Below are 27,748 nucleotides of genomic sequence, written 5' to 3' on the forward strand. Positions count from 1 at the left end.
CCCAGCGTGATCGGGTCCCAGGCAACCGCCGCAGCCGCCCCGCCAGCTCGCGTCTGGGTTTGCCGGCCGGATCGGGTCCCGGGCGACCGCTGGCACTCACGCCCCCTACCCGCTCTCTGATGGCTCTGTACCATCCTGCCTGCAATATGCAAATTAGCCGCCATCTTTTTTGGTGGTTAACTGCCATCTTAGTTGGCAGTTAATTTGCATATCTCACTGATTAGCCAATGAAAAAGGTATCGGTCGTACGCCAATTATCATTTTTCTCTTTTATTAGTATAGGATGTAGCATAGACATCATAATTCCCATGAGCGATCTCTATTGCTAAAATAAACCAATTTAACTCAATTACTGATACATAAGTTCAACTATCCAGAGTAAATATCAAAATATCTGGACCAAGAGATCAACTAAAGGACTTGTATGCATGCATATAAGCATAACCAATGGACATAAGACACTGGGGGATAGGGGAGGCTAGGGGACTGTCTAGGGCGGGGGGGAAAAAATGGACACATATGTAATACCCTTTGTAATACTTTAAGCAATAAAAAATATATATATATCTGGACCAGTATACATAGATCATCACAGTCGTTGATTGAATTTTCCACTTTTAATTATAATATGTAGTTGATGTCACAATATCATAACATGATTTTAAAAGACCTGTATTTGTTGCATATATTTTGGATTCTGGGTTGACTTTACTTTCAAATAAGCATTCTTAAATGAGAATCAAAGGTTAGTATTTGGAAATGGTAGTCTTTTTTCCATTTTGATCTAAAGGAATTCAGGTTTTTCTATTTTACATGCATGTAAAATAAATACATTTATAGACATGTTCATATACATAAAACAGTAAATCTGTCCACTAATTCCCATAGATTTTAGAGGAAAAAATAATCATTAAACATGAGCACAAATTGGGGGTGAGACATAATATCAACAAAAAGAAAGTAAAGATGAATTTTAAAATGCCATAAATGAGTTTCGATTTTAATTCCCCCTTTTCCCATCCAGAACAAGTGCCACCAAGGACCAGTTTTCGAATGGATTCCTCTGGCAAGTATCCTCCAGTTCTCACAGTCCTGTGAATGATGTCTTCCATTTTGTGTAACAAATCATTCTTCTGAGTAGTATCAGTTAATTAGTATGTAATCACTGTGCTAATTTTATCCGCCTACAAAAGCATGTATTTAAGATAGAAAGTAGGTCTCATCAAGGTGAGCCTACATGACTGTCAATGAAATAAAAAAGAAGAAAAATCGCTTCTCGGCCTTTTGGCTAAGATCAAGTGTAGTATCTGTTCTTATCAGTTTAAAAAAGAAGAAAACAGTCATACTTACTCATTTATTTCATAAAATGCTTTAGTTAAAGGCAAGATTAAAAAGCAGGTGACAAGGAAGGCCACCAGACTGACTAGATCCATGCCGTAGCTTCTAGCCGCATGTGGCTATTGGGCACTTGAAATGTGTCTACTCTGAGTTTGAATATGCTGTAAGATGTGTGTCAAGTCTACACCAGATTTCAAATACAGTACAAAAAAAATACAGAAATGTATATTTCAATTATTTTATATTGATTAAGGCTTAAATAATATTTTGAGTATATTAGGTTTAAAAAATATTATTACATTTTATTGTACCTGTTTTGATTTGCTTTTTAAAATGTGGCTACTAGAAATTTTTTAATTACTTATATTGACTACATTTTATTTATATTGGACATCCCTAGTCTAAATACATATAAATAAGAAGCTAGAATATGTAAAGAAATTTGAAATTTAGACATTTTCAAAGGACTTATTAAAAATTTTGCTAATAGAATGAAATTATTTTCACATCAATTAAATATCTATATAAATTTAATTTTTTAACCATTCCAATTATAAAATGCTACATTTCAATCATTTTTAAGTTAGATTAGAATATTATAATTTCAAGTATAAGAGCTGTTAGTGATAATAAATTTACTTAAAAGGAAAAATAAATTTGACCTAACCATTCTGAAAATACTTCCCAATTTGGTTTGGGCTAAAATAAAATGTTATTGTGGAAATGAAGAAAGAAAAGGAAGATTCAGATTTTTTTATTCCTAAGAAGTGCTTTGAACAGCTGATTAGAGCACTGGATTGAAAGCCAGAACACTGAAACAATTGCAGAAAAGAGCGTTTTATAATAATAATACTATTTCAGGTCTGTAGGCTCACAGCACACATCTCTAGAGTGTTTCCATGATGACAGCTCATTATCCATCTCAGCATGTTCTAACACCCCCCTGGAGAATATATGTGCTCGAGATCATTTCATTCTGTAAGTTTCCATGTCATTTTTTTGGATATGTAGAAAATATGGACGATACTGCTTAGCATTTTGTCCTCAAATAATGTCCTCAAATATTTGCTTATCTTGGTCTGAAAATTTTTATAGCATGATTATTCTTATATGCTGACGGGAAAAGCCTTATAATTTTTAAGAATATCTTATGCCTAGAGGGAAAATGAGACCTAGTAATTACAGTTGCAAAATGAAATCAGGACTTAATTTGAGATTCTAAATCTCAGTGCCCTAGCCACAGCAGGCACATTTCTTTAAAAATCTCAGCTTCTGAAAGTACTTTATTTAAAAACAAAAGAAGGAAGGGAAGGGCCACCTAATAGTTTAGATTACCTTGATGTATGTGCAAAATACTATTTTTATATTTCAAAAGATACAAGTTACTTAAAAGAGAATTATAGTGTAGTTGAGTATATGCAAGACAGATTTTCAAGAAGATAACCAATCCAAATATTTTGTTTAATGTCCACACAAGTTATCAAAATATTCTGGAAAATTATGACTGCATCCAAAATAAACAAATCTCCTAGAGTACTGCTCACATTTATAAAATGTCCTTTATCCAATTCTATGTCATGATTTTTGACTCAGACATATTTATCATAATTGTGAGGTATTTTGTTAACTTTAGCTGCATAAGATGCTTAAGTACAGAGGCAAAATTGGTAATAGGAATTCCTAAATAATGTATTTTTGAAGCTAAGTGATAACTTCAGAGTAGAATAATACTCTGGTTTATGGGGTCTGCTAGATTGGTATCTTAAAACAATTAAATTCAAGAAACATTTATTTGGCAACTTCTATAGGCTATACACAATAGAATACTATAGATAGACAAGGATCATTTTGTCATCACTAAGAATGTTAGTGAGAAACAATGAATTCATAGCCAGGACCTTTGAATGGAGAGCTCCATCCAAAGACAGAAGAGCCAGGGCATGGAATATCACAGAAAATAAGGGTATAAATCATTTCCAGAAGGAGAATTTTCCTTGTTTAGAAATTTAAAAAAAAAAATTAGGATGGAAGCATTTGAGATCTTGCTTCCTGGCATGTCATCAGTTTGACTCAAACTCTTATAAAAATTTTAAAAAGAAATCAGGGGTTCTAAAGGGTGTATCAAATGAGGCACAGAAATCAATCAGAATGAGGAAAGAGAAAATGGCCAGTCAATTCGGTCATTAGGACATCATCAATGGCCTTAAAGACAGCAGTTCAGTAATGCCAAAAGAGCAGAAACCAGACTGGCAGGAGTAAGTCAGAGATGAGAGAGTGAAGATGAGGGAGTGAACAATCCAATAAGGACTACTCTTCCCAGAGAGAAGTGGGTAGGTGAGTAGCGGGTATTTAGGATGGGGACATCTGAGTTTATTTGAAGGATGAGGGAGAGAACTAACTAGAGTAGGAGATGCCTTCTACTACAGCGGAAACATATCTCACCACATTCACATTACCAAAGGTATAAAGGGGAAAAGCAAAGGGAAGGGATTCTTTTAAGAAAAAAATGTGTTAGCTACTTATCTGGTAATGTTATACTCGAGCAACAGAAACTATTTAATTCCTGTTTAACTCATTCTGCGTTTGGAGCGCATTGGAAACCCAGCAGCCAGAGACAACTTAATAACCACCTATGATTCCCGATTCCATCCTCGTACTTTCTTCCCTAGACCTCTTCACAAAGAAATGCCAAAAAATTAATGTTCTTTCCAGAAGGAAAAATTGAATGAATTCAGTCTCTGTGCCAAACTGATAATAAGCTCGTGGTACTTATGCTTTAATTAAAACACGAAAGGGGATTCAAGTACCAAAATTTAATTGACATGTTTACAGCAGCATCCCATGTGCCAAATTAATCCATAAAAAATGCTGTTCTTTGCATTTTGAAGCTTGAGTCATTCATAAAACTAATCAGTTGTGTTTAGTCACCCATCCTTTTCCCTAACATTGTGCACAAAGCCATATCTTTCAACATCTAGACCAAGGTATATATAACATTGACACCTTCCTGGAGTCTTAGTGGGAAATAATCAGCTTTGAAATTCTACTTTATTATGAGGAAAGTTGTCCTGATACCTGGATGTGGCCACCATTTGCTACTTTTGAATGTGTTTGCTTTTTCAATATTAGTGGGAGCTCAGGATAAAGCCGGACTTGTAAATTCCATTCCTATAGTTTTCCACGGTGGTCAGGTACCTCAGATGAGTATCTTCAGCTGCTTTATTTCATAATGCGCGAGGACCCTGGCCCTGGCTTCTAAGGCAGAACAACACTGGCCATGCCTGGCCGTTCCACACCAATGTCCAAAGAGTATTCTGCCTCTCCTTAGTCCATTTCGTCACAACCCCTGCCTCATCTTGAGAGTATCCCTGACAGTTCTGTAAAAAGAGCTGAGGAAAAAGGTAAAAAAAGAGCATGGAAATGGAATAAATAAGAAAGTAGATGAGAAAAAGAGGATGTTGGTGGGGGCATGGTGGAATGACATCCGAAGTGACTGAGGTCCCACTAGGTGCCCGCCAGACCCCTTCATCTAACAACCTTCTAGGTGCATGGTTTTCAATTCAACCAAGGGGAGGTGTGGTGGTGGTTAAATCCTGTCCCAATGGAGTGAAGAGTTGGCCCTTGGATTTCTTTGCATTAAGTTTTTACATTAACAGAAGAGATGAAGCATAACATCATTTTAAACATGACATCAGGCCAGAAAAGCAACTAAAGGAAAATATCAAAAACATCATGAACTCTCCAGAGAGCTAACAAAGCAGGAAGGACAAAGAGTAATGTCTCCCAGCCTTGTGCACGTAATTGTAGTTATTTTTCTAAGGGCAGACTCAAATTGGGGGGTAGAGGGATAAACCAAAGAAAAATTATCTTTCTAAAAGTTCTTATTTTCCCTAAAAAAGAAAAATACTACAGCTTTAAGGCACAATCTATCATTTAAACTTTTTTTCCAGTTGACTATTTCTCTAAAGTTTCCGTGCCCTGCAGGCTCTGAGTCTGTGTTCAAAATTAACAAAGAAATAGAAAATAAAGCACATCTGCTGGCACGCTTTTCTAATGGGTCTCTTTTGTCCTCTCTCTGCTTGCTCATGTGCCATGAGCTGGCCCTCTTCTGCTTGGTAAACCAGAGGGTGGAGATGACATGGTTGACACATATCACCATATGTTTGAAATCAAAGTGAAAGAGCAACAATCAGAAGATGCTAATGTCACCAAAATGTGCACACAAAAAATAGGAGGAGGATGGACGCCCCACTCACATCTGTTCTTCAGAGTTAAATAAAATTAACTACCTAATATCTACATTTTTCTACTGGGAAAAAAAAAAAGAGTCATTTATTTAGGAAAAGCTTTCCAGTGCCCCGGGAATCACAGCATTCTCTAACATAAGACAACTCCCTTCCATTATTGGGATTGTCATAATTTCCGCATTTGCTTGGGGAAAGTTTTATTTAGTAAATAAAATGAATCACACAATTAACTCCTCTTATACTCTTACAGTTCCTCATGCTATGTAGATTAGTGCTGAAGCTATTAGAGGAACAATTTCCCACTTACCATACTCACCAGCGATGCAAAAATGAGAATATTTATGAGAATAGATTGAATGTTCTGGTTAAATACATTCTAGCTCTACTATTTTAAGTGCCAAAAATATGTCATGCTCTCTTTGAATTTTTTATGTATACATAATCTAGAGTCCTCTAAGCTAAAAGTAACTGAAAGAGGAGATTGCTGGGAGCAATCATATCACAACCAACTTTTAGAGGTTTGAACAGGGATTTGACATAATCTGTCATCTTCCTTTCTCCTCTGGCCTTTCTTCCTCTCGTGGGAGACGTACAGGTTTCTGCTGTGATTGTGCAGGGCTGCTCCACCTGCCTCCAGAGTCCCAAAAGCTTAGCACACACTGCAACATGTGACTTCATATGTGATATTATAGATCCCAGGATAAACTGAGTTCAAAAGTCAATTGTGAATTGTATAGTGTAGGGCAAAGTTTGTTTGTTTTTTTACCTTTTATCACCCAGCTCTAATTAACTATTTAATAGGAATTAAATTCTCTTAAGTTATCTCATCTTTAAAATATGAATGATTATACAATTCATAAGGGATGACTCATGGATGTGGAGATCCAATTGGTTAGTCTTCCTTGAGTTTTTTCTTAGTGGTTAAGTCTTGTCTCTCAACTATGACTCCTGAGTGGTCCAGACATAGCTTCCTATCCCAAAAGGATTCTCTGAAATCTCACCCCAATTTCCAAAACCATCCTGTTTAAGCGAGGAGAGTTTAACTTAATATTTGCTTCTATCAGTTCTGATATCTCCTTTAAACTATTAAGGCCAGAGATCACTAAATACTTCTTAAGCCAAGGATGGCATGAAGTATTCCCAAAGTTGCTGCTCATCCACTGACATCCTAACAGTGACCGTGACAGTATGTACGTACAACTCGGTCGTGAGGAAGGTTTGAACCCTGAGGAATGTTCAAAAGTCGAGGGGATGGGGAAAAGCATAAATTATATTTAAATAGTCAAAAGATTTCTTGTAGTTTTAGTTTATTTATTATAGAGTTGGAAAAAAAATGACATTCAACAGAGTTTCCCAGCTTATTTTTCAGTATATTTCTATTCTTTCAGCTAACTGCACAAAAGTATCCTCTTGTAGTTTACTCTGAAAACACTAATGAAGTCAATAGTGAATCTACTAATGGCTTCCACATGTCAAAATGTTTGAAGGTTAAGAGTCCACTTAGAACTAGGTGAATTTCTACCCCTGAATTTTAAAAAACCTGAAGGAGTTAGTCAGAAAATAAAAACTTTACTCAAACCTCAATACAGAAAAGTTTAAATTCTATATTTTCTAACTGCTACAATTTTAAAAGAAATGACTTTTGCTAGGCATTATTTTATAACCCATTCTCTGCTCTCCTCCCCCCGCCCCCCCCCACACACACACACTAAACTGAATGCATCAACAAATATAAACAAATATTAGTCAATTACTAGGTAAACTTTATTAGGTAGTTCCAAGATGTTGCCATCTGTTCTCTCATATTTCTAAAATAATCATTCTAGTCAGAGTAAACATGCTCAAAGTGACAGCCAATCTTCTTAAGGATAATCTGAATGCTCTCAGAAAAATAAAGAATGATAGAGGCATCATTTTTTTTTTCCACCCAGAAAAGTTGTGTGCTCTTTCTGCCTTGGCTGGTCACTGTTAATTCAGACTGACTAATTTTGGAATACCCACTTTTCGGTTCCATACTTTTTTTATTCTCCATGCATTAATCATAGCCACAAAATTACTTTATCATTGGTGTGTTCAGTCCGTCGGGGGATGGGGATGAGGCAGGATTCAGTACTCATGGGATCTCCTTTATGCCAGGTCCAGATTATAAGGAGCTGGATGTTCATCTTCGTAGGATGGAGTCTGGATTTGGCTTCAGAATTCTTGGAGGAGATGAGCCTGGACAGCCTGTAAGTTGAATCTTCTTTATGTCCGCTCTTTGGGCTATATTGTGTGTGTGTGTGTGTGTGTGTGTGTGTGTGTGTGTGTGTGTGTGTGTGTGAATCAGAGGAACTATCACTGTGAATGACATCTGAAAGGAAATTTTTTAAGATGCACATAAAAACATTGAGGTTTAGGGAGTTTTTTTGGTATTTAAGTTCTCAGAATATGCCAGTGTTTCCATGCCTACACACCGTCAATGCACATTATATTAAGAAAGGGACATTACTCTTTCTTAGAATAGTTTAAATTTTTCTTGAATATTTCAATTACTTAATTGTATTGGAACAACCACTGGTCTCTCTGGGCAGCAGCTCACAGGTAAACACACATGCAATATGACAGAAGATACGTGTGAAGAGATGACTTGGAACAACAGAATTATGTGTGTTTTCAATCAAAACCACACGGGAGAGAAAGCACCGTGATAAACAGAAGCAAGAGCAAGCTCAATGCTGCAGAAGTTCAACCCGATTCGAATTAAGAGATTACCATGAGATGTTCACAAAGTCAGCTTCAGTTGGCACAATATTGGGAATTTGGAGAGGCTCTGGAGAAATCATTCCTCCCTATAACCCATCTTTCTCTTTTGTCAAACTTATTGGGGTGAAATTGGTTAATAACATCATATAAGTTTCAGGCGTGCAATTCGATAATGACCATCTGTCTGTTGCCTTGTGTGCTCACCACACAAAGTCTAGTCTCCTTCCATCCCTGCCCCTCTGGCAGGCACCAGGCTGTCCTATAACTCGTCTTAGTCGATCTATAGAATTGAAAATAGTATCCAGTTCCTTCATATACTAAACATTTAACCTCTTGGCCTCTCCAGGATTCCTTTCTGACTTAGCTTCTGATTGCTCTCTAACTGTTCATAGGCTTCCCATTTAGTTTAATTAGTGGGATTTTAACTTCCTTTAAAGCAGGACTTCATCTTTTATTTTATTACCCTTTAGTGCCCCATAAATGAAAAATGTGACATTACCCAGTTAGCCAAACTCCAGGTTGAGATCTCAGTTCTCTAAACTGCAAAGTTGAGGGAAGAATCTCTACGATAATACCTTCAGTTCAGACACCAGCTACAAATTTGAGGGTCCCCACAGCCTTCTCCAGATTCAATAATTCACTAGAACAACTCACAGAACTCAGGAAAGTGCTATACTTAGGATTACAGTTTTATTACAGTGAATGGGAACAAATTAGAATCATCCAAAAGAAGAGGAACATAGGACCAAGTTTGGAGGGTTCTAAATGTGAAGCTTCCATCTTCCTCGGGATCGTGTTACCATCCCAGCATCCATCCACTCAGGATTGCCAACCAGGGATGCTCACCCAAGTTTTTGTGTCCAGAGTTTGGGGTTTTATTATGTGCGCATGATTGTTGGAATCATTGCCTAGGTGGTTTCGCTCAACCTTTTAGAATGTCAGGCTGCTATCACGTGGCTCAAAGACCCAACTCTCTAATTACATGGCTGGTTGTTCTGGCATCGTCCGTTCCCACCCTAAGACTGTTGGGATGGCTGGCTCCACCCTGAGTCATCTCTTTAGCATAACCTATATCAGGTGCCCACCATGAGCCTCTTCATTAGCCTAAACTCTCAGGTATGGCTCAAATGGCTCACCATGGAAACTAAGATACTCCTGGTCCAAGGGTATAGGGGTACCTTTCAGGAAAGGCCAGACCTCTCTTTGGACTGAGGCCAAATTCTTTATTTCGCAGCCATATGCAGAACATGAAAATACCAAATGAAGGAAACAAAACTATGTCCAAACTAAAACTAAGGTGATTTTGATAGCATTTTGTGGGAGACTGTGTGATAGTTGAGACTTTTGTCGAGCATTTAAGGTTAAATCCATATAGAATCCATTGCACTTAAACTAACATAATGCCTCAAACTTAACAACTTAAGGGGTCACCACCAGAAAGATGAGTTCCCTGTTTGTTCCAGGGCGCACTGACGGACACACTTCCCCTTACCAATCTGTGAGCTCCTTGGAGGCAGGCCTGTGTTTTGATGGTGTTTGTGTCTCCCAAACCTAGCAGAAAGCCTAGCACAATAAGTGAATATTAATTGGAATTTAAGAGAGTCCTCTTCGCCAAACCGAAACTGTCGCCTGAGCTTGTCAGAATAAATACGATCTGGAGTATACATATTTTGAGGCTTCTAATCCAGCAGGCTATGTAGAATTAAAATAACCTAATCCTTAGAAGTAGGGATGTGTCCTGGTGGCCCGACAGCATGCTTTGTTTAGCTCTGCCAGCGCTTTTAAATTGCTATGCATCAACTAATCTCACACATTTAAAAATTCAAATTTCTACCCTCTCTTGAAAAATACATCTGGCAACATTGAGCTTGCCTTTCTCCATGACAACTGGCTGGAGCTAAGCAGTGGACCGTTTTAGGCTAAGCATGGCCACAGATCCCAAAACTCCGTAATGCCTGTGTTATTTATTTTGTTTATTATCTCTGAAACTCCCTTCCCAGAAGATTAGATAGGAAAAAAAAAATTTGAAAGGTGAATACTTTGCACCAAAGGACTCTTCAACCAGGGCCAGATTATGGTTTTAATTGGCCCTACCACTGAAAATATTATTGTGTTCCTTCTCTTCCATATAAATACAAATGAAAGATTAAGTTGTCACATAAATGTAAGGGAAAAACAAGAACGTTCCCATTCTCCCTGTGATGCTTACTTCAATGCAGTGTTTCCAATGCACAGTTCTTACAGTGCTGGTCCTCCCCATAGCCTCATAGTCTGCTTTGGGGATAAACTAGCACCACATTCAGGAAATACTGTCTTCACTGGTCTCCCCCTCCCCACAGGCAGTGGGGCTTACATGCCAGTCACAGGAAAGGCCTGGTCTCAGCTAGCTCAGGAAGGGAGAGTTCTGGCTGAACTTTGCCCAGCACAGATTCAATAGATACCCAAATGGAGCACATATTGCTCTAACGGAAGCTCAGGTGTGTGAATGCAGCCATGGTCACCACCCAGCCTCAGGACACCTTCTACCTTTAGTGGGCAGGCATCTAGTATTTACGATAAGCCTCCTCCGATTACATGGATTTGCTGGTTATCCTTGTTGTGTTTATCTAGGTTTATTCTGGCTTATTCTTTCATTCAAATGATTTAAGACACACTCAGGCTACAAGCTGCAATTCTGACAGCCCAGCCATAAAGTCGAAGCCTAAATCCCCCTCAAGCCAGCAAAGCCCGAAAGGAATGTCTTGAAGACCAGAGTACTGCACCTCAGAAAGACCATAGGAGGAAGAGCGAGTCTCCAGTAAAGGTCTCACATGAGCCCTTCCTTCCTGCCTTCCTCCATTTTAAGTCCAAAGATAATCCGCACACAAAATGCGCTTGCCTCATTTAATTGCTGGCAGGCTACAAGGGAGAGGCACGGGAGGTGACTTGGTCCCCAGCCACAGGAGGTCTCCTAAATTACCTCAAATGGGTTTCGGCCTCCATATATACGCAGTGGTATTGACATCTCAGGGTGCACATTAAACACGACAACACCGCTTATGGCAAATACTGCGCAGCGGGACTCCAGCTCAGACAAAGCATATGGGCATTTTTCCTGCGAGAGGAAATGCTTTTCACAGTTAAATAACAATAGAAAGAGAAAGGAATGAAAAAGTGCCAGAAAGGAACAAAACTGAGGTTTCCACCTGTGAGCTGAAAAGAGATGGAAAGGCATCAAGATGGAGGGACTCGGGGAACACTGCAGCAGAGAAAGGCCTGGGTGGAGGAGAACTGTTAACGAAAGAGCGAGGTCATGACAGGCACCCTCCTTGGTACAGGAGTCGGGGGCACATTTGTGGGGGGGAGGGGGAGAGAACAAGTCGTCCTGGGCTATGATTGTTGCAGATCAGATCCGCTGGGATTGGACTAGCATGGGGTAGGGCAGGAAAGAATTAAAAGGCCTGCAAAGGTGGCTTTCATTTCGTTTCTTTGTTATTTGTTTTTGTTTTCTTTTTTGTGTTCATTTTTGCCCCTGACTTACTGGGGTAGCAGGCACTTGAATGTGAATTGCTATTATTTCATATCAAACATTCTGCTTTGTTCCATGTCCTCACAACCTGTAAAACAAATCGGAGTTGTAGACTTGTTTATAATTCTTTTGTTTTTTAGAGAAGGCAATTGGAAAGATAAGGCCATGGGTGAGTTGTTCTTTCAATGTGTGTGTGTATGGGGGTGGGGGGGGGGATCTTTCTTGGTCTGTTTTGCCATAAAAGCTCTTCCTTCAGACCCGAAGCAATAGAGGCAGGGTAAAGAACTCCTCCAGGAGCACTGAGAGAGCGAATGAGTGGGACTAGGGGTCTGCAGAGGCTGAAGAATACGGTGAGGCCAGAAGGAGCAAGGCCAGTGTTGGCTGGGAAGGCTCGGTCAGCAAGCCCGGAAGGAAAATGTAGCCTGATGGGTCAGGGAGCCCAGACCATGCACTCAGGGGGCATCCCTCAGCAGACCTGGAAAGTGACCAGTGTGGCCAGGCAGGAAGTGGAGGCGAGGCACCAGAGGGAGAGCCCTTCAGCAGACTTGGAACATGACCGTGAGACCACAGAGCCTGTGGCCATTGGACCAAGTGGGAATACTCAGAATGTTGTTACTCAAAGTGTGATAACAGACCAGAAGCGTCCAGCAACCCCTGGGAGCTTGTTAGACATGCAGAGTCTCGGGTTCCACGCCAGGCCTGCAGAATCAGACTCTCAAGGGGAGGCCCAGAAGTCTGTTTTAACAAACTCACCGGGTGATTCACATACACCCCAGACTTTGAGAACTACTGACAAGGGATCAGGGACCCTGAGGCATGTTTTCAAGAGCTTAAATGAACATAGTATGTACATTGGGAAGCTAATATGAATTACAGTGCAGAAAGGCATCACAGATTATCTAGTCCCTGCAGTTACCTGCAGTTACAGTGGCAGACAGGAAAGAAACGAAACATATTCAAAATAAAGTATATTGAAAATAAAGAGAGAGCACTGTGGATTTTTCCCTGAATAGAGGGACACATAGAGCTGGCTCTGTGTCCACAGTGAAATAAAATGCATGAAGGTGCAAAGGGCCAAAGGCTAAGAGCAAAGCCGCCTAACAGCCAGAAGTGACAGTGCACACATGGGCCAGCTTGTTCCCAGCAAAGGTGGAGGTTCCTGGCGGAATGAGCGAACGTAACTAATACACATGTCCCAGGACAAGCAGCTCTGATGCCTTCTCCGGTTCCCCAGGCTCAGCTCGATTATAGTTTGTTTAATGGTGCTGGCAAACTCTTTTTGAAACAAGATAGAGGATGGATTATATAATGCAATTCTATAGTAATATGTATACATAGAATAATTATACAATATTACATATTGAAATATTATATTGAATACATACAGTTTATTTAGATATTCAATTGAAGTATTAATTGGACATAGTTTATTTAGAAGTATATATAATCATATTTGATCCAACAAACTAAAGGTGGAAGATTCAAGTTTCACATTTTTTTAAAATGTGACTGAATTTCAGTCTTTGCTCAAATGTCCACTTCTCACTGAGGCCTACTCTAATCAACTCCAGCACCACCTCAGCCATGTGGCGGACACGCTTCCACCACCTGACCTTGCTGTATTTTCCCATAATACATGCCTGCTAAATGTAACATAGCCACACATTTATTATATTTATTATTGTCCTACCACTAGAATGGAAGCTCTGTCGGGCAGGACTTTTGTGTATTGTTCACTGCTGGATTCCTGGCACCCAAAAGTGTCCTTGGGCTCAATGAAGATTTGCCGGATTAATGAATTAATTAGAAAGGAGAGTACCTCATACCATTGCAATACCGCAGAAAAGCAGCTTGACTGGGATTTTCCTGGTAAAAGATGATGTGAAGCTAAGAGCACAGAAGATAACTTCAAGGGTATCTGTATATCTTTGCTGTTTTCCTTTAGCAGTAAATAGGAATTTTCCAATGTGAAATTTCTTTTTACAACCTTTGTAGAGGGCCCAGTTGCAGCTGTGGCTCCCTCCGTTGTAACCTGTTTCCTGATTCGCTTTGATCAGTTAGAATCAAAACTATAGCTTAAAGTTGATAATTACCCAGCCGGGAAGTTCACAGGCCATGTATTTTCCATAACCACCTATAAACCCTCCCCTGTGGCATACAGGAAATCTGGAGGTGAAGCATTTTCTTTGGGTAACCCGGGTAAGTGCAGCTTTTCACGGGGCAGTGGAGAAACATAAACATTCATTTTAACTGGTTTTGCACAAAGCACTTAGCAAATCTTTGAAAAGCTCCTTAGTGGGTTGAGACTTTTGAAGAATAGATTGGAACACCTTCAAAAAGAAACTCATCAATTCAGGTTGGCATGACAATAAGGGAAAATGGAGAATGTCAGAAGCAAGCGGACACAAAACCACCCTGCACAGCCAACCTAAGGTCGGCATGTGAGGCCTTTCCTGTGAGATCACTAATGAACCGCTCATCGGAGCACTACTATTCAACATAGAAGTAAATCTACTCCTCACTTCACCCTCCAGGAATACATGAAAAGGAGTGACAGTGATGGGGAATTTTCATTCCTCTGTGGACCGAAGGAAAAAGAAAACTCTTCAGACTATAATTTTGCATATACCTGAGAATCCTGGGCATCAAGATCTGGTTGCCATGTTGCCAGGCCACACTGAGCAGTGGGTCCAAGCAGAAGGAATGGATATGCTGCCAGCCCCAGGCCATGAAGCCTGCAGGTCACAATGCAGCAACTCTGCCAATTAGCTGGAATCCACAGATCTGGGATTTGAAAGAAATTCTTGCACCTGAAAGAAATCAATCTGTGAGCAAGGGGCCATTTAATAAAGATTTAAAATGAAACCTAGAATATAGGCTCTGTAACATTATCAGGCTAATGGTAACTACTGCCTTTAGATGCTGTGTGGCTAAGCCACTTGGCAAAAGAAAAAGGGTGTCTTTTGTTCATGAGTTAGAAAAATTGTTTATAGGCTAAACAGCAAAATTAAAATTCTAAGTACTGTTATCTTTCCTCTGTGAAAGATAAAAGCCTTACGAATGGGCACTAAGTTGAATGTTTCTAATGGGAAGTGGGAACCCTCACTTTATGCCTTTCATCGCCTTCCCTGGTTCAGGAAATTACACTAAAATGCACATTCCCAGATGTACCTCCTCATTTCCTGGCATGGTAGCCACCTAAGCAGCAGAGCTTTTTAGAGGACAGGCAGGGCTAGAACGTCCTTTGTGCCGAGGATGGTGCTCGAGGGAAGCATTAAAGGAAGGAAGCGAAATCTGGAGAAGATTTGACTGAGATTTTTTTTAAGTCAACTAGCTAGGAAAAGCCAGCTATGAGTTTTGCTTCATTTTATTTACCTTCCGCTTTTCAAAGTCAAACAAACAAACAAAACATACTTTGAACCTTTATCAGAGTTTTTTTCATATATATATATATTTTATTTTATTTCTCTAGAAGGAGGTTGCAACCTGGAAGAGTTGGAAGGGCGCCCCTTTAGCCTCTCCTTTTTCAAGTACATGATCAGGTTTAGAGCAAGGGATAAAATGTGGAAATAAGCCAAAACCGGTTTGGCTCAGTGGATAGAGCGTCCTCGACCTGCGGGCTGAAAGGTCCCAGGTTCGATTCCGGTCAAGGGCATGTACCTGGGTTGCGGGCACATCCCCAGTAGGAGATGTGCAGGAGGCAGCTGATCGATGTTTCTCTCTCATCGATGTTTCTAACTCTCTATCTCTCTCCCTTCCTCTCTGTAAAAAATCAATAAAATATATTTTAAAAAAAAATGTGGAAATAAAATCTCCCACCAAGTTTTTATATACTTACATGTATATAAAAAGTTTGAAACATACGTGCCCTGTTCTTCTCACTGCTTCTTTAGATTTTGATTGGAGCCGTCATTGCCATGGGCTCAGCCGACAGAGATGGCCGCCTACACCCTGGAGATGAGCTCGTCTATGTCGATGGGATCCCAGTGGCTGGCAAGACCCACCGCTATGTCATCGACCTTATGCACCACGCGGCCCGGAACGGGCAGGTCAACCTCACTGTGAGAAGAAAGGTGCTATGTGGAGGTATGTAACGCAAGGCAGCAGCAAGAGTTGGAGGTGAGGTGGTGAGATGTTTTTGTGAGACATGCTAAAGATGTTTGAAACAAAATTTTAAATCCGTGTCTATATTATATGAGAGGAAAAAGCAACCTAGATATTCTAAATGTAACTGATTTTGAAAGTGCAGATTTTCACCCCATTGGTACCATGCCAAGCAATCTTTGAGGCCTACATTTTCAATGCAGTCATCAAAATTTCCTAGCAAAGCCTGGAGCTAATTCAAGATGTGTATGCTCTTTGCTCTTTGGTAACACTAGTTATAAGAACATTATAGCAGTGAAAAATAGGGCTTTTGAAAATGTTCCTCATTGTGTTTACAAACCAAAAACCACAGCATTTTGATAACATAATAAGGCAACAAGGATGGAAAATTAGCTTCCATTGTAGAGCCTGATAAAAAGTAACAATAAAATTATTACCCTGATTTACATAAATATAGCTGTATGTCACTTTGAGCAAACACAATTCATATAACTCCAAACTTATGAAACAAATAAATTAGAAGTAATTATTCCCTTTACCTCCATTTTCCCAACTTCAGAATAGAATCCACCAAAGATATTTTCAAAAGTCAGTCCTCGGAGCCATAATGTGATTCAGTTTCTCTCTTCACCATCTCAGCTCCACAAAAGATATTTATATTTTAAGGAATACGTCTGTTACAAGTATCACGCTATTTCTTGTAACCCGAGCATGCACTAGCGTTGGGAGTATCCCCACACCACCTGTGCTTGGCCCCGGAGATCACAGGAACCGCAGCACCAATATTATCTTATCACCCCCTGCCACCGTGACCTGCTGGCTTTCTGCTCGGCCCCCTGACTGTTCCTTGTACAGAATGATGAATGCTACACTTAGGAGGGCCCTTAGCAACAGCAGCTCCCTCAGGTGACAGATGAGAAGACGGAGACCAGAGGCACAGCAGCCTGCCCAGTAGTCCACAGAGTCAGCGATGATGCAGACTCACCTCCCTGGCTAGGACTTATTTTTCATACCACTTTCAGTCCCTTCTTCACTCTCTCACCATCTCCATCCCCGGTGAATGCAAAGACGTTAAACGAACCTTTAGCAAATGTCATTCCAAACATAAGGAGAAGGAGTCTTTCATAGGTGTTATTATTATACCATATTTGAATTTAAAAAGGGCCACTGGCTAATCACAGGCTGTGCATGATTCAAGAGGCTAAAGTTTATTAGTCAAACAAAAAATCCTTTTCTATCCGCGTCTTCTAGAAACTAGACTTGGAGCAAGGGTAATCATTTGAAAGGGCAAGTCAGAAGAACTGTCAGCCCTCACCAGTAGAGACTGCTATATATCTCACACAGAGACTTTGCTAAGAAGTGTCATTCATCTGCAGGAATTCCTGCCATACCACTTGACCCAAAGAAGTAAAACACCTTGAATTATCCTCATTCTTGGGCAAGATGCCAGAAGGAAGACAGTGTTTTCTTGGTTAATATTTAACTGTCTCTCTCCCCACAGAGCGATTTTCAATAAAAAGTTTGCTGTGCTATATGTTCTGTAGCCCAAAGATAAATTAAAAAGATACCTGGTTTACAAGGAAATACATTGCAACGTGCAAAACCAGTGCACCAACATAATTTCATGCTCCTCTTGCCACCAGCTGATTATTGCAAATTAAATTTTGCTCTAATCAACCCAAGCTATTGGAGTGTATGCCAAACGCTGCAAAAACGTATTCTTGCAATTTGTGGATCATGTGACTTCCGTAAAGATGCTCTTTGCTGCAGTTCTTACCAATTTTACTCATTTAGGCTTTGAAGTGCATTTCAAGTGCATTTAATTTTTGAAGTTCTGCTGCAGACTGCTCATTCTCACCAGGAGAGCTTCCAAGTTAATTCAGCCCACTCTTCCTTGAAAGCTTCATCAGTATTGAAAATGATTAAGTTCAGCAAAGGATACTTTGATAGTAAAATAAATGCCTGGAAATAGATTTTTATAAAAGACATAGGAAGACAGCATTTCCTCATAGTGGCATTTCTTTAACAGTGAGAAGGGACAACTACAAATGACAGTGGAGATGCCTTTTCAAGGGTTGTTGTTATCATTATGATTTCGCTTTCCTAAGCAAAGGCAGTGGGAGGTACAAGCCTGGCATATGATGAGATGATTGAAAGCTGAAGGAAAGTAAGCAATCAGCTGTGAAGAGACAGAAGATGAGCAAGAAGAGGGGCAGTGTTGCCACCTCTTTGCACAAAGGAGCAACATTATAGAGAAGAAGCTGGGAGGAAGGGAGGTCAGACAGGTTATACCCTTCAGCGTAGCCTTGCTGTGGCTGCACAACTGTCTTGCCCACCTCAGAAGACATTGGGCACTGGCTTCCTAGTTGATGCTCAAGACAAAACACATCCATTATGAAAGATACAGATGGTGAGTTACACTGGGCAAAAACTAAAATAACACAAAAACCTGCTCCAAATATTGAAATATAAAAAGGCGTACAATTAAAATACAGAAAAGGGGGCACATATAAAGGCAATATTTTCAATTAGGCAATGGTAAGCTAGATCCTCAAAAATGAGAAAATGTGGAGTAAAGGAAGGAAATATACAGCAATGTATCCAGTTTTCTTTACCGGATAATTTTAGCACAGATCTTGCGCCTTAAACGGGTTTTGAGAGATGTCTTACTTATGCCATCAGATCTGATAGTTGTTTTTTTCCCAAGGATAGTAGAAGAGTCCCTTTAATTATTCCACTCAAAGGATAAACATTTATATCTGTAGTAGCTCAGTTTGAGATGTTTACCCTAATGACACATTATTTTGAATCCACGCTATTTGTCTGAGAGAAGGGTGTCTCTGAGGAATTTCCTAAAGTGTAAATCTAGAACTGATGTGAACGTTTTATGACTTAATCAAAACATGTTAGAGTCCGCCTTAAAGCTACCAGTATCTTCTCCAACATCTACGGGACCGTCCAATTCCTGTCCTAATGCCGAGAAAGGGAAGGTTTTCCTGACAGCGGGGTGGGAGGTTTAGCCAGTGTTTAGGGAGCCGGTGGATTCCCTGGTCATAGTTACTACACTTTTTTGTCAATTCAAAATACATTTTCTTATTCTTTATCTACCAGCATGTCACCCATTTGAATAAGCTGTCTGCCTCGGTGAGTGTAAACCAGGAGTGCACCAACACAAGTGCTTGCAGATAGGCCGGCTCCTGACAGCACGGCCACAGCCTGTGGCTGCCCTTCCCCATCAGGCCCCTGAAGGTGCACATGCATGTGGACACTCCAACCCCCACATCCATGCTCTGTCCACATACAAACCCCACTGCCTTGGCCATGCTCCAACATAAGACTTGTTGTCTGCGGTGCTGTCATCCTCTGGGGGACAGTCCTAAAAAAAGGCCCAGTATACCCCGGAAGCAGGCAAGGTCTGTTTGGTGACAGGGTCCTGGAGTCCTGGTACCCACGGTGTGATCTAGAAGAGAAACAACGCCTCCAGCTGAACGAGTCCTTCTGGCCCTGCATACCCCTCACTCTATGGGTTCAGAAATTTGCAAGAGACATTGGGGAATAGTTGGGACTGTGATGACTTGCAAACCATATACCCCAGCTCTAGTAATCACTACCAAGTATTTCAAGAGAAACTGGAAATCCAGATTTCTGTAAAATCTGCCTATTTTACAACATTGACAATTAACTCTAATAATTATAGGCCTGGAATAAATGGGTCTGCTAGCCAGGAACCAACTGTTCTAGTCAAAACATCTCACCTGGAGGGCCTTCCCCAATGGAGACCCTCTCCCAGTCAGCCAATGATGATCTCCAGTATAACTGGTTGGGACAGAACAGAAGCAAAAATTGATTATCTGACTTACGTAGGTACTAAGTGACTGAATTCTGTACATTCATTGTATGTGAGACAAGAAGATGAGTCAGGAAGTTAGTGAATTGAAAAAATGCACATGGCATTCAGTCACTCTGTGACATTTTACTGCATTATATTCTAAAACAGTGATGCCCATGCCTTACACCAGGAAGGGCTGTTGGAGAGAAGAGTCTCATTTGGACATAGAGCCAGCTGAGTAGGAAAAAAATGATGTCGAGTCAACTCTATCCCTCAAAATCAATCATTGGAAGTCTTAACTCCCTGGCTTTAAATGTGTTCATGTGGTTAAAGGTGAAGAACTTGGTTCTAGACGTTGACAGGGAAGTCCAACAGCAACAGAAAAGTATCCTGTTAATGTAATTCCCCAGGAGCCACTCACCACTCACGTTGACTTAGTCCCTGATTTCCTTTCTCTCCCTAACACCTGAGGCATAGCCACTCCCAGCCATTCATTGCAAAGGCAGATAATTTTTCTTTGTTGCTGCTTTACTGACAACCAAGATCTCAACCCCCTAAACTATGACAGCCAGAAAATGAGATCTCTCTTGTCACTGCCTATGACATTTAGTTACTGATTTGGTCCAATAACTCGGGGAGATTTTCAATTTAATGTTGCAGCATAATAATTTGTTTGTTTTTCTTCTTCCTGACTATCGCTAATCACTTTATTTCCAACGCGCAGAAGGACTGATAAAGGACGCGTGCTTCACCAAGACAATAACTGTGTGCCTTTGGATGATGTTTTCTAGCAGAGAGGGTACATTTTACAGGCAGTTTTAATTTGATAGAAAAGAGGGAAAGGCTTTGACATTGACATTTTGTTCTTTTATGACTTCATTACATTTCTTACAGATGAAAAGCATCCATTTGTTTCCTTCTATTAAAGCCTGATTAATTGAATCTTACCCCAAAATCAAATTTATCAAATGATAATAAGCAACAGCCTAGATTTTATTCAGTAATTACAAATAAGAAGTAAATGCTTTTTCATAAGGCCATTTTTAATCTGGGTGTATGAATGAATGCAGCTTCTTTTCCTTAAGGTATCTGTGTAACAGAACCTTTCTTTTTTATATTTTATTGCTTAAAATATTACAAGTAGTAGTACATATGTCTCCTTTTTTTCCCTCATTGACCTTCCCCCAGCCACCACTCCCCCCCATCACATGGCCTCCCCACTCCCCCACCCCCAGTGTCTTGCGTCCATTGGTTATGCTTATATGCATGCATACAAGTCCTTTGGTTGATCTCTCACCTCCCCCCCAACCCTCCCAACGTTCCCGCTGTAGTTTGACAGTCTATTTGATGCTTCTCTGCCTCTGCACCTATTTTTGTTCATCAGTTTATAATGTTCTTTATTATCTATAAATGAGTGAGATCATGTGGTATTTTTCCTTCATTGACTGGCTTATTTCACTTAGCATAATGCTCTCCAGTTCCATCCATGCTGTTGCAAATGGTAAGAATTCCTTCCTTTTTACAGCAGCATAGTATTCCACAGAACCTTTCTTACAGTCTGTTCTTTCTCCCTAATTTTTCCATTTCAGAATGGAATTGCAGCTTGTAAAGTTAAGAGCTTTCATTGGAGCTTTTGCCAATTATTTTTAACAAGACACTTTCCAGACTTCTAAATAGGAGACCATATCTAGCAACCGCCCCCCCCCAAAAAAAAACACATTAATTGTGACTCTTTTCCATATTCCTCTGTTCCATAACGTCTTTTGAGTACACTAATTAAATTGTAAGATGGAGATGAAACAGCTTTATTTCTAATTACAGTATTCTAGGTGCCATGTCAGCTCTTTTAATCAAGATACCATTACCTAGGTATTAAATTAAAATGACAAAATTCTTTCTAGATGACAGATCAACTTTCATTTTAAAAACTAGCTTCTCTTGGCTGCCAACTGTCTATCACTTCTCTCTGTGAATATGCTTGCTTGCTTTCGCGTGAAAGTAGTGATTTGGTTTATCTGATTGATAATCGAGTCTATTTTTTAACAATACAGAATGTAAGTGAGCCAGGCCTCCAGCACTTCCCTTAATGATTCAAAATTCATTGCTCCTTAGCCTGGTAACATTGTCAGATCCCGGAGTAAGCAACCTACTTTAAGAAGGATATTTCCTATCTGCAGGAAGTGAACACATCTAGGCTAACAGAATATCACAAAATTAAATAAAACCATGGCTCCTTGGTAAAATGATGATAGGTCACTTTACAAAGACACCCCCTGGGCTGTTAACCCCACTTCCAAGACTCCTACAGCAGCAGTTCTCGAAGTCTGACCTTGAACCTGCAGGCAGACTCCTGTGCCCAGTCTTCCCTAGATCTACTGAAAAAACTTGCCGTGTGTGGACTCTAAAGATAGTTCTCACAAGCTCTTTAAGTAATTCGTGTTCACAGTACCATTGAAGAGCCTGTCCGCTTGTTTTATGATCTTCTGTGATCAATTATTATTATGCAACTAAGAAGCCCGCTGTCTCTAACTAGACATTGTCCTGCGTGGCTGCAGTCTTAACAAGGGGAAAATGCAAACAGGGAGCAGCACTTAGGAAAGTTGAGAGGTTTGGGCTCTGCAATTCTGGGGGGAATAGAAGCCAGTCAACCAGTCTGGTCACAATGCTGGTATCTAGAACCGTGCCTGGTACACAGGAGGCACTCACCGAGACCTTGTTAAATAACCAAGCGCCTGCATTCTCCCTTGTTGCAGGGGAGCCCTGCCCAGAGAACGGGAGGAGTCCAGGCTCCGTATCAACCCACCACAGCTCTCCACGAAGTGACTATGCCACCTACACCAACAGCAACCACGCTGCCCCCAGTGGCAGCGCCTCTCCCCCGGAAGGCTTCGCTTCCCACAGCCTGCAGACCAGCGACGTGGTCATTCACCGGAAAGAGAACGAAGGCTTTGGCTTCGTCATCATCAGCTCCCTGAACAGGCCTGAGTCCGGATCCACTATAAGTAAGTGGCTGCTTCGCCTGCTTTTGAAGGAGAGATCTGTTTCCTTTTGTTCTGGTGGTGGGGATGCTGACAAGCAGGTGGGGGGCCTGGGGGAGGCATACCAGGGCGCCTGGAAGGCGCAGGCTGTGGGCACACAGAAGGCATCCTGAACACTGATTAGCCAGATGTTGCTGACCTTTGGCTCAGGACAATCCAACACTCCCATAAAAGCTCCTCCCTCATTTTGAACTGGAAAGAAAATAACACAGAATGAAGTGGGAGTGTTGGTGTGAGGGGAGGGTGCGCCTGTGCGATAGGATGAAACCAGGTTGGCAGAGGATCAGGGAGAGCAGTTTAAGCAGAAGCCCTGAAGGGGGACGGAGCTCACAGAAGCCCGGTGGCTGTGGCAGGGTGGACAGGGAGGGGGCAGGAGCCAGGGCGCGAGGCTTCCTACGCCCATGGGCAGAAGTCTGGATTGTGGTCTAAATCATTGGGGCCACTGGAGGGTTTTAATCAATGGACAGAAATCTGACTTACGTTTTTTTAAAGATGAGCCCAGCTGCTTGTGGAAAATGAAATTGTGGGAAGGGAGCAACAGTGGGAGTACATGCCCTGGCCGCTGTGGCTCAGTTGGTTGGGTATCACCCCATGCACCACGAGGTTGCAATTGGATTCCAGGTCAGGGCACATGCCTGGGTTGCAGGCTTGATCCCCAGTACGGGGTGTGCAGGAGGCAGTTGATTGCTAGTTCTTTCTCATCAATGTTTCTCTTTCCTCCTCTCTCCCTTAAATAAATAAAAACATATTATAAAAAAAAAAAGGAGTGGAAGCACAAAGACATTGGGAGCCATTAAAACAGCCCTGTAGGTCCTGTAGTGGCGCCTTCCCCTTGGGTAGTAGCAGCACGGGCGGGAGAAATGGAAGACTTCACCTCCTCAGGCTCCTTCAAATCTAAGGTTCCGTGATTCTGCACAACAGGTGACAATCACAGGTCATATTTTTCTTCCAGTCAATCATCTCTGTAGATACAAAGGCGTTCTTGAAGGTTTTCCTTTCAGCAGTCCTACCCGGAGGTTCCTTAGCAGCTAGGACAGAGAGGCGATGGGAACACTTGTTCGTTTATAATGCTGAGGTCATTTAGCCCAGAATGTTGTGGATAAAAACACCAGAATAGAGAGCAGTAAGAGAAAAAATAATTGAGTCATGTGGTGCCTAAAATTCTTATAAACTGTGGTTGTTTCCAGCACATGGTTGGGGAGAGAGGTGTGTGCGTTAAACAATACTCAAGAAATCAAAGCATTAGAAGGAATAAGAACTTTTTATGATAAACTTAATGTTATCAAAACACCACCAGAACTAAATGGAGAGAATTGCCCTGATTAGCTTCAGCTTTGACAAACTCAAGAGTGAAAACTAGAGAAGCATTAGGCCTCAGTGAGTATGTGCAGAAGCTAAGTGACATCCATGTGAAAGTGCAGATTCATTTCTCTTTTTCTTCGTGATAAGCTGAAGAAATAAATTCAACCTTAATGCATAGAGCAAAAGCAGAATTCTGTCATTAGGATGGCTTCACCAAGATTAAAAGGACACAAGACTAAAGATTTTCATAAATTATATAAACAGTCTTCCAATAATTTATACTTGGAGGAAATGTTTATAGAGAACTTTTGTAGCTATTCCAGTCATTTATATAACTTATTGGAGAAGGATATGTAAAGAGGTGGAATAAAAATAAGTGTACTGCTGCAATGAAATTGTTAAGCATATTCTTAGGGTCTCAGCTTTATTTGAAGTGTGACAGTATTGTAGCTGAATGTATAGGGGTGTGTGTGTGTGTGTGTGTGTGTGTGTGTGTGTACATGCATGCACTTATTTCATAAGGAAACCACAAATGCTTTTTCTATTGCAAATAAAATTCATACATAGGTAGATTTGGAAAACAACAGGTACAAATGCTTACAATCAACATGTGAATTTTTCCTTCCGACCAAGTGACATTATACCTCAAAAGAGTAATTCTAACCATTTTCAAAATGGCATTATTTTACATCACCCTGGAGAGTGGAAATATATTCTGGAGTTCATGATGCCTCCTGGCTTCTTTTTTCTCATATTTATTTCTTTTCAATGTAAAGAGTGTGAAAGGCAGGTTGCCCCATGTTTTGTGGGAAGAGCAGTGATTACACTGATGGTGGGTGGCATTTACAGAACATAACTGGCCACATGCACCTAAAGGTTCTTGGACCCGATGCTGTTTCATACTTATGCAATAATTTTTGAACTTGTAATTTTGAAAAGAAGTGCTAAGTGCCTCCTGAATGGAAAGGGGCCTTCCTTGTGCCACCTCTCCATTGTCACCCCTCCGGGGCTCTGGGAGACTCGGAGAGCGTGACGCTATCAGGTTCTCAGGAGTCATGGTCATTCTCAGGGTTTGTGTCATTTTCCTCTCCGTGTCTTCCCTGAGCCCAAGGATCCTGAACGCACATGTGGTTTTTCTCACGGCTGTGAAGCCTTTCCATTGGCAGGCAGAGTGCTGTTATGCCTTCAATGAGCACGCCATCACCTTTAGGCAAGGGAGTGGTGCGGTTAGCAGCCAGGAGCTACAATCATACTGCCTGGATGTGAAACCTGGCTCGTCCTCCATCAGCTGTGTGGCCGTGAGGAAGATACATGAGCTCTTTGGGCCTCAGTTTCCTCAGTTGTAAACAGAGAATGACTTTAATACCTGTGCCATGGTGTCGCTGTGAGGGTACATGGAAGTGCCTAGAATATTCGAAGCACCGAATATGTTGTTGTGTTCTCCTGATCGTCATCCCTGCTGTGGATTGTCTTCTCATCCCTTCAGCTGACTCGTCTTAGTTAGCACAGCTCAGTGAGAGCCCAGGGCAGCGAAATCTGGGCAGCAGATGAGCATCCCTGAGAGCCAGCACCCCCTCCCCAGATGCCGGTCTTCTGGGAGCTCGGTCTTCCCCAACCCCCACCCCCCTGCCGCCCAGGTCAGCCGTGCGGACAGAGCAGTGGCAGCCTCGCCAGTGGCCAGTGCCGCTGAAGGTGCCCTTGCTGAGGCTTCAGGCTGGAAGTCTCCCCAGAATTCACTAGGTAATCAACTACCAAAGTCATGGGAAACATCAAAATTCAAGCTCAAAGCTGTGCCTATGAGAATGTTCCTGCAAACACAACACCTCTATTGAAGATAATAGAGAGGCGAGATGAGGAGCCCGAATGTAAACCTCCCACCCTGCACACAGAGAATCACCTTCCATAGCTTCCTCGGCACAGGGGCCAACTCTGCCGGCGATGCCAGATGTTTAACAAATTGAGAACTTGAGAGGTGAGATTTTGGGTTTACTATCGCCTGCCATTTCGTAGGGCTCTTTACCAAAGCCTCACTTTTTTTTCCCCCCAAAAAAATTCGTTTTCCAGAAAATAAAGAAGAAATTTTCTTTAATCAATTAATGTAATTAAAGAGCACTCTACCCTCCAAAGCCAGTGACTCCGGAGGCCGATTATTGTCTGGAGCAGACAGATTTCTACCCCAGGTGCAGGAATATCCGTCTTGATTTACAGTGAGAATAGGCAAGCTTCCTGAGCGTTTTCGTCCCATTATCCAAAATATTAAATATTTTTTCAGACCTTAAAATTGGACCCACGGGGAAACAAAGTGGTTTGCAGAATAGAGCGTAGGATAAGAGTAAACTGTAACAGGAAACTGCATTTTTTGATTCCTAAAAGATTCAAAGATGTTCATTGCCATATTATCGGTAAACAGAATATTGGAAGCCATGTTAGAAGCTTCTCAAAACCTAGACACTTTGGTCTATTGGGAAGTGTGGTTACTCTCACAAAGGTCTGTGTACACAGGATAGAAGGCTCAGGTAGCCTTCTGAATCCCAGTGGGTCGAATGCCTGCTCTATAAAAATGTCCCTGTGGCCATGGCAGTGGGGTTGTTGGTCTTTGGGTATCCCCAGCTCAAGGCTGAGTTCTGACATTTAGGTCTTATTGCACAGTTGTAACCTGATCCTTACAGGTACTTCCTGCTCTCCCCCACCCCCCACCAGAGGTTCCCCAGAAGTGCTTTGGCACAAATGATGACATAAAAGTGACACTTAGTCGCCTGCTTTTCTGTAATTTGTCAGGAAGGTTATGTTGAAATGTATGGGGTAGACGGACATGGGCAGCTTGGACCGACGCAGTGGAGGCTGGCGCTTGTGAGGGAATTTTTCCCCGTAGATGCAGGCCCACAACAAGCGCTGTGAGGTAGAACATATTCAGGCCGCCATCTCAGCAGTCAACAATAGGGGAGCAATCACGTCAACCCTTCCTTCCTTCATTCCTCTTGTCCTAACAGCATTGACTCCGTTTCTGTGTCTTTATTATAAACACATCACTGGCCAGCACGCTGCTGGCTTCTGACAGTCTTCCAGCTCCATGCTGGCGCTGCCAATCTTTGTCTCCATGTGTGTACTGTCTTTGGCAAAGATTGGCGCACAGACTTGGTCACTGCTGACTTTTTGTAGGGCCTACGGCAATCCAGTGTTCTAGGAGAGAGTTCATCATCTTTGGTAAAATGCCCTGATGACTCTCTCAAAGTCCTTGGTGATGTCCATAGGCTCTGGGGGTTCAAAGTTATTCTAGAAATTCAAAAGTGTAGCCAGCAGGTCTTTTCTGACCTTTTAAGAGAGGATGAAGTAAAACTGAACAAGGAGTGAAGCAGATGAAGATTTTTTTCTCACCAAAACTCCTATCACCAACCATTCAGCCAATGAAAAGTCACTTACACTTAGGGGAGGTACGAATTAAAGCCAAAGCGAGCTTTTCTATAGTCTTGACCTAATACAGGAGCTTTAAGCTAAATAGAAGTGCAGTGGATAACAAGCCCACTCACCGTGGTGTCCCTGAGCAAGTCACTTGGTCTTCCTGTGACTTCCATCTAAAATACAAGAGAAAATGGTCTGAATGGCTTCTTCCAGCTCTAATATATCTCATGCCAGGATTCAG

The 27,748-nt window shown here is 41.3% G+C and overlaps 1 protein-coding gene and 1 pseudogene across 9 annotated transcripts in view; both read left to right on the forward strand.

The window, feature by feature from the left end:
- Positions 1-27,748, forward strand: part of MAGI2 (membrane associated guanylate kinase, WW and PDZ domain containing 2) — a 1,174,807-nt gene that overhangs the window by 1,017,792 nt on the left and 129,267 nt on the right. For 6 of the 9 annotated variants that reach the window (XM_059712711.1, XM_059712712.1, XM_059712718.1 and 3 more), the window contains 4 exons: positions 1,025-1,066; positions 7,722-7,813; positions 15,729-15,921; positions 22,522-22,770. In XM_059712711.1, coding sequence (XP_059568694.1) covers positions 1,025-1,066; positions 7,722-7,813; positions 15,729-15,921; positions 22,522-22,770 — 576 coding nt within the window. The remainder of the gene's footprint in view (positions 1-1,024; positions 1,067-7,721; positions 7,814-15,728; positions 15,922-22,521; positions 22,771-27,748) is intronic. The other 3 variants (XM_059712714.1, XM_059712716.1, XM_059712720.1) reach the window with 1 other exon arrangement.
- On the forward strand, positions 1,269-1,473 carry LOC132211641 (U2 spliceosomal RNA; annotated as a pseudogene).

This window comes from Myotis daubentonii, chromosome 10, assembly GCF_963259705.1.
Source record: "Myotis daubentonii chromosome 10, mMyoDau2.1, whole genome shotgun sequence".
Lineage (NCBI taxonomy): Eukaryota > Metazoa > Chordata > Mammalia > Chiroptera > Vespertilionidae > Myotis > Myotis daubentonii.